The sequence below is a fragment of the Petromyzon marinus genome, chromosome 10, assembly GCF_048934315.1.
Source record: "Petromyzon marinus isolate PM22_M1 ecotype Great Lakes invasive population chromosome 10, UKy_Petmar_22M1.pri1.0, whole genome shotgun sequence".
Lineage (NCBI taxonomy): Eukaryota > Metazoa > Chordata > Hyperoartia > Petromyzontiformes > Petromyzontidae > Petromyzon > Petromyzon marinus.
The window spans coordinates 998,253-1,009,450 of NC_133676.1; the positions used below are offsets into that span (position 1 = coordinate 998,253).

General features: G+C 57.3%; 1 protein-coding gene across 1 annotated transcript; it reads left to right on the forward strand.

The window, feature by feature from the left end:
* Positions 1-1,681: 1,681 nt before the first annotated feature.
* On the forward strand, positions 1,682-4,869 carry LOC142924190 (uncharacterized). The gene is made up of 4 exons (XM_076065998.1): positions 1,682-1,810; positions 2,300-2,897; positions 3,658-3,827; positions 4,132-4,869. Exons 2-4 carry the CDS (start codon positions 2,319-2,321, stop codon positions 4,478-4,480), a joined length of 1,098 nt encoding a protein of 365 aa, XP_075922113.1. The 5' UTR covers positions 1,682-1,810; positions 2,300-2,318; the 3' UTR covers positions 4,481-4,869.
* Positions 4,870-11,198: the final 6,329 nt, after the last annotated feature.

Below are 11,198 nucleotides of genomic sequence, written 5' to 3' on the forward strand. Positions count from 1 at the left end.
ACCCACCCAGTAACCCACCCACCTACACACCCACCGACCTATCCACCCACTCACTCACCCACTCACCCATCCACTCGCCCACTCACCCACCCACTTACCCACCGACCCACCCACCCATTCACCCACCCATTAACCCACCCACCTACCTACCCACTCACCCACCCACCTACCTATCCACTAACCCACCCACTCACCCTCCCCCCACCCACCTACTCACCCATGATGCTAGATGCGCTGAGCAACAACGATAATGTCACGTTCAGGTCTTTCGTCGTACAGCCAATGAAAAACAGCCACGTAGCTCAGTGGGGCCTTCCCTGGTGAAATAAAAATAGTTCAGTTTTAGTGTGGGCCTCTGAGTCTCAATGGTTTTATATGAGTCTCTGGACCTCTATGGGTCTATGTATGGGTCCCCGTGTGTAACATGTGTGTAACATTCGTGTATCATGCGTGTGTCCCTCTGTGTGTCTGTCTTGAAATGGTTGCGCAGATCCTGGGCATGCCTCCAAAAGAAATGGTGGAGAAAGCTCGCAAAAGAGCGGCATACTTTGGTGAGTTGAAGGGTGGTGTGATGGTGGTGTGGTGGTGGTATGGTGGTGGTGTGGTGGTGGTGAAGTACTGGTGAGGTAGTGGTGGAGAGGTAGTGGTGGTGGGGGTGAGGTGGTGGTGGTGGTGTAACGCTAGCGGTGTGGTGGTGAGGTGGTGATGGTGTGGTGGTGGTGGTGGTGAGGTGGTGGTGGTGAGGTGGTGGTGTCGAGGTGGTAGTGGAGGTGGTGTGGTGGTGAGGTGGTGGTGAGGTGGTGGTGTGGTGGTTATGTGGCAGTGGATAGTGGTGAGGTGGTGGTGTGGTGGTGGTGAGGTAGTGGTGGTGAGGTGTTAGTGGTGGCGATAGTGGTGGTGTGGTGGTGGCGGGGTGGTGGTGTGGTGGTGGTGTAGAGGTGGCAGTGTGGTGGTATGGTGGTAGTGGTGGTGTGGTGGTGTAGAGGTGGCAATAATGGTGGTGAAGTAGTGGTCATGTGGTGGTGGTATAGGGCTAGCGGTGTGGTGGTGATGGTGTGGTGGTGGTGGTGGTGGTGAGGTGGTGGTGATATGGTGGTGTAGATGGGGTAGTGGAGGTGGTGTGGTGGTGTTGGTGAGGTGGTGGTATGGCAATGGATAGTGGTGGTGTGGTGGTGGTGGTGAGGTGGTGTTGTAGGGGTAGCGGTGTGGTGGTGAGGTGGTGGTGGTGTGGTGGTGAGGTGGTGGTGTGGTTGTGGTGTGGTTGTGGTGAGGTAGTGGTGGTGAGGTGTTGGTGGTGGCGATGGTGGTGGTGTGGTGGTGTTCTAGGGGTAGCCGTGTGGTGGTATGGTGGTAGTGGTGGTGTGGTCAGGTGGTGGTGGTGTGGTGGTGAGGTGGTGGTCGTGCTTTGGTGGTGGCGTAGAGGTGGTAGTGGAGGTGGTGTGGTGGTGAGGTGGTGGTGAGGTGGTAGTGTTGTAGGGGTAGCGGTGTGGTGGTGAGTGGGTGGGTAGGTGGGTGGGTGGTTGGTGACACTGTGCATGCCTCTCTCTGTGTCTCTCTTTCCATCTCTCTGTCTCTATCTGTGTATGTGTCTCTCTCTGTCTCTCTTCCTCTTTCTTTGTCTCTCTGTGTATCTCTCTGTCTCTATCTCCCTCTCTGTGTGTATGTATTTCTCTCTCTGTCTCTGTCCTACAGACGAGGCCGGCCAGCCTCACTGCCCGGCCAGAAAACGACTCCCGGCAAGTGTCCCCCTGCATTTGGTGCTGCGGGGATGTGGAGCTCAGCTTGTGGCCTTCATTAGCAGCTGCCTGCAGTAAGAACACAGACACATACCGCCCGTGTAGCCTCAAGCCGACTGTAGGGGCAGGTGCTGTTAGTAGTAGCGAGTAGCAGCGCCTATACACAGACAAAGATCCCCCGTGTAGACTCTAGCAGATTGTAGGGGCAAGTGCTGTTAGTAGTAGCGAGTAGCAGCACCGCCTATGAAGGCCTCCGGCACTGTGGCACACACAGAGGAGGTGGGTGGCTAGCACCACCACGTCCGGCCACCTTTGTCTCCCCAGTGGCGATGTTTACACCAGGTACTCATTTGAGGCTGAGTCGACCTAGGGGAGGCCTAGGACCAGTTCAGATAATATAATCACTGTCACTGGTGTTGGCCGTGTGCAGGAATCTAACTCGGGTTCTGCCGGGTTCATAACACCACCGCTGTCCATTACACACACACACACGTACACACACACGTACAGATGGGAACGTCAAATCCTCACCTCCCCTGTCTCCATCCCCCCCACCCCCCCAGGTGGGATCCAGAACTCCGCATGACACCGGAGCAGGCGCTGAGTCACGGCTGGCTCCAGAACGAGACCACCACCATCGAGGCCACCACCACCACCATCGAGGCCACTCCCACCACCATCGAGTCCACCCCCACCACCATCGAGGCCACCCCAACCACCATGGAGGCCACCCCCACTACCATTGAGGCCACCCCAACCACCATTGAGGCCACCCCAACCATCCTGGAGGCCACCCCAACCATCCTGGAGGCCACCCCCACCACCATCGAGGCCACCCCCACCACCATCGAGGCCACCACCATCGAAGCCACCCCCACCACCATCGAGGTCACCCCCACCACCATCGAGGCCACCCCCACCACCATCGAGGCCACCCCCACCACCATCGAGGCAACCCCCACCACCATCGAGGCCACCCCCACCACCATCGAGGCCACCCCCACCACCATCGAGGCCACCCCCACCACCATCGAGGCCATCCCCACCACCATCGAGGCTACCCCCACCACCATCGAGGCCACCCCCACCACCATCGAGGCCACCCCCACCACCATTGAGGCCACCCCAACCACCATGGAGGCCACCCCAACCATCCTGGAGGCCACCCCCACCACCATGGAAGCCACCCCCACCACCATGGAGGCCACCCCCACCACCATCGAGGCCACCCCCACCACCATCGAGGCCACCCCCACCACCATCGAGGCCACCCCCACCACCATCGAGGCCACCACCACCACCATCGAGGCCACCCCCACCACCATCGAGGCCACCCCCACCACCATCGAGGCCACCCCCACCACCATCGAGGCCACCCCCACCACCATCGAGGCCACTCCCACCACCATCGAGGCCACCCCCACCACCAGCGAGGCCACCCCCACCACCAGCGAGGCCACCCCCCACCACCAGCGAGGCCACCCCCACCACCAGCGAGGCCACGCCCACCACCCGCGAGGCCACGCCCACCACCACCATCCAGTCCACCCCCACCACCAGCGAGGCCACCCCCACCACCAGCGAGGCCACCCCCACCACCAGCGAGGCCACCCCCATCACCAGCGAGTCCACCCCCATCACCAGCGAGGCCAACCCCATCACCAGCGAGGCCACCCCCATCACCAGCGAGGCCACAACCGCCACCAGCGAGGCCACAACCGCCTCCAGCGAGGCCACCCCCACCACCATCGAGGCCACCCCCACCACCAGCGAGGCCACCCCCATCACCAGCGAGGCCACCCCCATCACCAGCGAGGCCACCCCCATCACCAGCGAGGCCACAACCGCCACCAGCGAGGCCACAACCGCCACCAGCGAGGCCACCCCCACCACCATCGAGGCCACCCCCATCACCAGCGAGGCCACAACCGCCACCAGCGAGGCCACAATCGCCACCAGCGAGGCCACCCCCGTCACCAGCGAGGCCACCCCCACCACCAGCGAGGCCACCCCCACCACCAGCGAGGCCACCCCCACCACCATCGAGGCCACCCCCATCACCAGCGAGGCCTTTGGAGCTGCGGATCTACGGTGAGACTCCCTCTGTATGCTCAGTGCAGGGTCTCTGAGTATGGGTCGTTGTGAGTCTGTATGGGTCTCTATGAGTATGGGTCTCGATGCATCTATATGAATTTAGTATTTGGGCTGCCGCTATGAATCCCCACGTGACGATGATGATGATGATGATATCAGCCACTTGGTTGAGCTGCTTTCATTTGTGATGGTCAGGTCCACTTCTGGCCGTGGGGACCGATCGCGACCTCTGGCTGTAGTACCAGCATGACGATGATTATGATGATGCGCTGCTGTGGTGCTGCTGCCTCTCTCTCCACAGAGCTGAGTCGGAGAAAAAGCCCCCATCATCATCATCCTTGTCATCATCGCTGGATGAGGATGAGACAGAGGAGGTGGAGGAGGAGGAGAACGAGGATCAGACGGAGGAGGAGGATGAGACAGAGGAAGAGGAGAAGATGGAAGTGGAGGAGAAGACAGAAGAGGAGGAGCAGATGGAAGTGGACGAGAAGACAGAAGAGGATGAGCAGATGGAAGAGGAGGAGGAGGTGCAACAGCAGCAGGAGAAGAAGAAGAAAAAGAAGCAAAGGGGTCTGGCCCATATGGGCAGGGCGCTCTCCTCGATCTTCCGCCGCCTGCTGCTGTGTGGTGGGCAGCCCACGGCAGAGTAGCGGGGGGGTGGTGGTGGAGTCGGTGCCAACCACCACCACCACGAGCAGCAGCACCGCACCACCCACCCACCCACACACAGTCACCCCACACACACCCAGCCACCCACACTCACTCACCCCACACACCCACTCACCACACTCACTATCGTGGAGACAGCTGTGGAAGATGACTGAAGAGCGGCCGCCAGACATGGACTGGACACAGCCACTCACTGCACTCACCACACGCTCACCCCACCACACACTCACCAGTAGCTTACCCAGGGCCCCCCTTATCTCAGGCTACAACCCTACCACGTGGTGTGTGTTAAAATAGCATTGTACGTGTGTAGTTTTGTATATTATTATTGTAAATATGATTGTTATAATTATATATGAAGTCACCAGTATGTGAAAAACGTTGCAGACGATTTTTTTCGTGGGGTTTGGTGCCTTCGATCGTCAGTGCCGTGTGGGGGTCTGGGTTCATAATGTCCAGGAAGGGTGGGGTTCTAATGACCAGGTAAGGTGGGTTATAATGGTCAGGAAGGGTGGGGTTATAAATGCCAGGTAGGGTGGGGTCATAATGCCCAGCTCGGGTGGGCATAATGGCGGCTGGGCGCCTTCCCCACGTAAAATGGCGGTTGTGCAGCTTCCCCACACAAGATGGTGGTTGGGCAAAGTCCCTACCTAAGATGGCGGTTGGCCACCTTCCCAACGTAAAATGGCGGTTGCGCACCTTCCCCACGCATAATGGCGGTTTGCCGTCTTCCTTACCTAAGAGGGCGTTTGTGCGCCTTTCCTACGTAAGATGGCGGTTGGACGCCTTCCACGTGAAATAATGGTGGGTGGCCGCCTGGTGGTTGGGCGCCTTCCCCACACAAGATGGCGGCTGAGCACCGTATATACGCTAGAAATGGCTAGATGGTGTGTGAGGGCTGATGCCCCCCTCCTCCTCTCCCCCTTGGACCTCCTCTCTTTCACGCCGGGCTGCCGCCGATCGAGTCATCGGCCTCCCCGCACCAGCATCCTCTCTGTCGGGCATGGCTCGTTGCTGGCTCTCCACCGCCTCACGTTATTCTGCCTCCCACCCCCCACGTAAACCACCACTCACGCTGCGGGGGCTGCGGGCGCGCGCACAACCGGACCTGCTGCCCACCACGTGCACGCGCTAAAAATAGCGCGGCTGCTGCGCGAGCGCTGGCGCAGGTAATGAGTTAGTGCGCAGCGCAGCCTTACTTGCACACACGCCAGAATTACGCACCACGCCGAACCCTTAATGCGATCGCCGCCACGTAAACCCCCTGCGTAAAACGCGCTCGGTAAATACGCACGCGACCGCAAACACCGGGTGGGTGTGAGAATGAGTGTTGAGTGTGTGTGAGGATGAGTGGCGGGTGGGTGAGCGGGCGTGAGAGTGGGTGGGTGTGAGAATGAGTGGTGAGTGTTTGGTGGCTGGGTGTGAGAGTGAGTGGTGAGTGTTTGGTGGCTGGGTGTGAGAGTGAGTGGTGAGTGAGTGGTGAGCGAGTAGGCGGGCGTGAGAGTGGGTGGGTGTGAGAGTGAGTGGTGGGTGGGTTGTGAGAGTGAGTGGTGGGTGGGCGTGAGAGTGGGTGGGTGGGTGGGAGAGTGTTAGAGTGAGTGGTGGGTGGGTGTGGGTGAGTGTGAGGGTTAGTGGGTGGCATGAGAGTCGTGAATTAGTGGTGAGTGGGTGTGAGTGAGTGAGTGGGCGGGTGTGCGTGAGTGATTCGTGAGAGTGGTGGGTGGGCGTGAGAGTGAATGGTGGGTGGGTCGGTGTGAGTGGTGTGTGTGAGAGTGGGTATATGCGTGTGAGAGTGAGTGGTGGGTGGGTGTGAGAGTGAGTGGTGGGTGGGTGGGTGTGAGAGTCAGTGGGTGGGTAGGCAGGCGTGAGAGTGATTGGTGAGTGGGTGTTGAACAGATTACAACAACAAAACAAAACCAAAAGGAGTGCAAAGTGTAAGGAAGTCACACAAAAAAATAAAGCATATAAATACAAATTGTATAAATCAAATCCTGTCAGTTTTTCAATACTCAAAGCAAGCTTGGGCAAGGCAAAAAAAACTGAATAAAAAACTGCCCCAGACCACACCAAGACAACACAAAGTCCATCAATAAAATTGCACATTAAAATTTCACTTCCATTCCTTTGGGTTTGGCAGTGGAAGCCTCACACACACGCTGTGCAACAAGTGTCGGATGGACATCCCCGCCAATGTTGGAAATTGAATCTTCAAATCACTCAATTCGGATCACACAGCAGCAGTAGCAGTAAATTTGTTCTGTACTGCAAACAACTTGGCAGGACCCTCTGAAAAAGAGTCTTGAGACTGAGTGAGGCTCGTGCTGGCTAAATAAGCGTAGTCGTAGTAATAAAAAGAAATCGATACTAAACACACATACAGGAGCAGAGTCGTTCCCCAGGTACGGTGTATGGGGGCGACTACACCGGGCCCCATGCTTTTGGGGGCCCTGCGCTTCGGTGTCACAGTGTCAGACATTACTTCCGTTTAACACGTAGGCTATCGCACCGGAATATCTCACAAGTAATGACATCACATGCATCATTCTAATTAAGACCGAAAGAGGATTTATCCGCGATTCGAAGGCCCACATGTTGTGATTAGCCCCAGGCCCCGCACGCCCCTATAGACTTCCTTGACCACGAGACAAGCAGGTAGTGGCTTACCGTGGCTCAGCAGATCCAGAGCTCTTCACACTGCCAGCAGCAGCAGCAGTGGTGGTGGTGGCTTTGCTGGTGGTGGTGCTGGTGGCCACGGTCCCGAGCCAGCTATGAGCCAGCACCTGCGCTGGCGTCATGCGACAATTCGGATCCCATCTGTTGAGATACGCATGGGGGACACACGCAGCCACGTGGTTAGAGAGTCATGGTGAGAGCTTTGATGTTCCTTCCCTTCTCCCAAGAGGTCCAGGAACGCACAGCAGCAGGGGAAGCAGCAGTAGCAGTGGCAGTCCTCTGATGCCCAGCAGCGTCTTGCACAGACCTCCCACTCCTCCACAGAGGGCTAACTTCACGCCGGTGGTACCGCTTATTGGCAGGTCCACTCGGCTCCACATCTTCCTGGTGATTGGTGGAGAGCAGTCGCGATCACATGGAGGGGAGCAAACTTCGTGGGGAGGTGGTGGGAGTAGTAGGTGGTTCTTACAGCAGCCAGGAGCTGATGAATTCGACAAACTCCGGGTCATCGCTTTTGAGCACCCTGTGAAGTGGGAAGCACCCCGGCACCCTTTTCTTGCCTGGGCAGAACATCTTCCCCCGATGGTCTGCAGAAGCCATGCACAGCGGGAGAGACCAAGTCACCAACCACCACGTCACCCACCTACCCACTTACTGACCGATCCATCAACCCACGCATTCACATTACCCACCCACCCATCCACTCTTCCACCTTCCCAATCACTCACCTATCCGCCTATCCACACACCGACCCACCCACTCACCAACCTATTCGCCTAATCACCCACATAACCACCCACTTTCCCACATACTAATTTACCCACCCACACACCCAAATAATTTAAAATACAAAGAGGCTCCCTCCAAAAAAATATAACAGCCCGAGGCCACTCCCTAAAACAGAATCCGGTCCGTCACTCGCCCCACCCTTCAACTCACCAAAGAACTGCGTTCTGTTGGGAGCTGCATCCACCATGTACCTTGGAGGCATCCCCAGAATCTGCACACGGTTGATATGAAGACAAAGGTCACCCGTATAGCTTCGGCACACTGTATGGAGCAAGTGCTGTTAGTATTGAATAGCAAAAGCAGCAACACACAAAGACAGGGGTGGCGGGCCACGTTGACCAAGGTACTTCACACACTCCACCAGGTACTCAGTTGAGACTGACTCGAACTAGGGGAGGCCCAGGACCACTTCAGATCATCGTCACTGGTGTTGGCCATGAGCTGGACTCGAACTCAGTTTCTAGCACAGCAGGCTAACCGCTACACTACCGCTCCCCCACACATACAAGATGCACACGTGTACACACAACCACATGCAACATACGACGGCCATTATTCAGAGATCACAAAGTGGCCACCCACCCTCCTGCCCCCCCCGCCCCCCCCCCCATGGCCCACGACTCCAAGGAAAGAGAGGGGGATCACGTGGCTGTCGGACCAGAAAAATGCCCTGCCCGTCGCCAACTCCGCCACCGTGCAGCCCAGTGCCCACATATCCTTTCCACAGGCCAAGCTATAGCCCTGCAACAGTTTCGGAGCCAAGTATTCCAGGGTCCCATGAACATCCATAGCTGCACAATGATCACAAGAACAACATACATATGTGCATGTATACACTGTCTTAAACAGCATCATCATCATACACATAAACAGTCACAAGTACAGACACTCAGATACACAGAGACACTCAGACAGACACTTAGAGATGAATACTTGCACACAGCCACAGAGACTGTGGTGCCGCCGCAGCGGAGCCGCTCCATCGGGGCCGTGCCCACCGCCGTGACACCGCCACCAGGGAGTGACAGCGCCGACGCGGCGCGCCTCTCGCCACCCCTTCCCCCCCCGCCCCACATGAATGCACGCATACCCCACGTAGAGCCGGGAGGGAAGGTCACCTGGCCGACAGGTTTTTATCCAGAAGCCCCTAATGGGATCAAGTTTCATGGTTTCCTGCGGGCGGGCAATTGGGCGATCTACCCCCGAGGCTGACATGCACCGCAGCGCCGTGAACTGATATTAAAGTTACGTGGTCACGGCAGAGGCCGTTGAGCCACCGTGAGTGAAACCGCACACACACAAGCACGAGTACGGATCGGAATGCCTTTGTTAGGATTAGGGATCTAGATAACAAAGGGACAAGAATAGCCAGGCCTCTGAATGGACAGGGCCACACGGGTGCGGAAGCATCTGAATGCCTTTTGTTATAAAGTTGAGATTACGGATCCAAATAACAACGGGACAGGAGCATTCCGACATCTGAATGGACAGGGCGGCACGGGGTGTGGGAACAGCGGAACGCCTTTGTTATAGGCAGGATTAGGGATCTAGATAACAAAGGGACAAGAATAACCAGGCATCTGAATGGACAAAAGGGCACGGGCAAGCAAGGTCCGCGGAAATGCCTTTTGTGATAGGTAGGATAAAAGGCAGGTGATTGAGACAGTAGGAGAGTTCTTCTTTAAGAGATCGAGAGCAGCGAGGTGTTAGGGTCAGCCGTTCGAGACGTCCGTGTGACGAGCTTCAATGCAGCCAGGCTCAACCCTCTATGGAGACGACCCACAGCATCGCCCTTCTACAGCTTCCAGCGCAGCAGAGTGGACGTAGGCATAAGTCAGTGAGCGGTGAGTTTGAGCTATTTAATCGAGGGTAGAGAGCGGAACGATAGGCAGGATAAATTGAGCCTAGGAGCCCAGGGGGAATAGGCTGGCATCCACTGACTCACACAATCACGCGTAGTTTAACGGGTTACTCGCGGTAAATAAAATAGCTAGCACGGGGATCAACAGTGTCGTGTGGTCTTTGGGAGTGTGAAGAGGAGGGTAGAGCATACTTGGTGTTCGCGTGCATGCGCGGTTGTTTACCATGAGGCGGAGCGTTCAGCGTGCGCGTGCCTACGCGACTGTTTACGGTGGTGTTTAGCGCTCGCGTACCTGTGCGATTGTTTACAGTAGTGCTTAGCACTCACGTCCCTGTGTGACTGTGTTGCGGTCGCGTGCCTGCGCGATTGTTTATAGCGAGGTAGCGAGCTAGGCGCCTGGCGTGCGCGTATTCGCGCGGCTGTTTAAACGACCCTTTAAATCGGAGCGAAGTGACCCCCTCCAATCAGCAGCCCGTGCACGGCAGACGCCCCTGGCCTCCCACCCCCGACCCCCCACTCCCTCGCGTGGGATTGGTGCACGGGGCTCGGCAGGTAGCAGCGTCGTGTTTGTTATTGCCTGAGCGCGTAGAGCGTGTGTGTGAGTGAATCACACGTCGGCGCACCGTACCTGTTTGTTCACGTGCGGGACGGGGTTTTACTTTGCGAGCGCGCTCACCGCGGCACGCCGCCACTGAACAACATAGCGCGTTGTAAGCGTAGAGCAGGCGGCCCCACTAATTGAGCCATGCCTACGCGGTCGGCAACAAAGTCAGGGGCCCCGGGGGGTGAGGAGGTGGAGGTCGCTAACCCGAACCCCACAGAACAACCGGGGGGTAGTGGTATGAATGGAACGGCTTAGTCGGGGGGCAATGGCCCCGACAATTCGGTGATGGCAGGGGACGGTAGCCCCCACAGTTTGGCGTCAGAAGCGGTACGAACCCCCGCGTGACCCCACGTAAAAATAAGGCATATATTTACCGGCCAGGGGACCCCGTCATGGAAGGTATTTTCCCACAACGTTTAAGGGGTTAAAAAAAATAATGGGTGGATAGACGCACAGGCGTTAGAGCAACTAACCATACACTTAGATGGACGGGCGGCTGACTTCACAGAAGCCCTACCCGCGAGCACACAAACCCAGCTAGCAGAGCTAATGCGCCAACTTGACTTGGGTTCGGCGTGAGTAATGAGGAGGAGGCAAAGATCGCCTTAGAGGCACGCCGCCGCCAACCCAACGAGGATTTGTGTGACTATGTCGAGGACGTGCGTACGCTAACGCAGCTTGCACGCCCAGGGTACACGGCGGAGGCAGTTGAGGACCTCGCCTCCGAGAAAATCCTACGATACTTGACTCGTACCTCATGGTGGCACCCCGA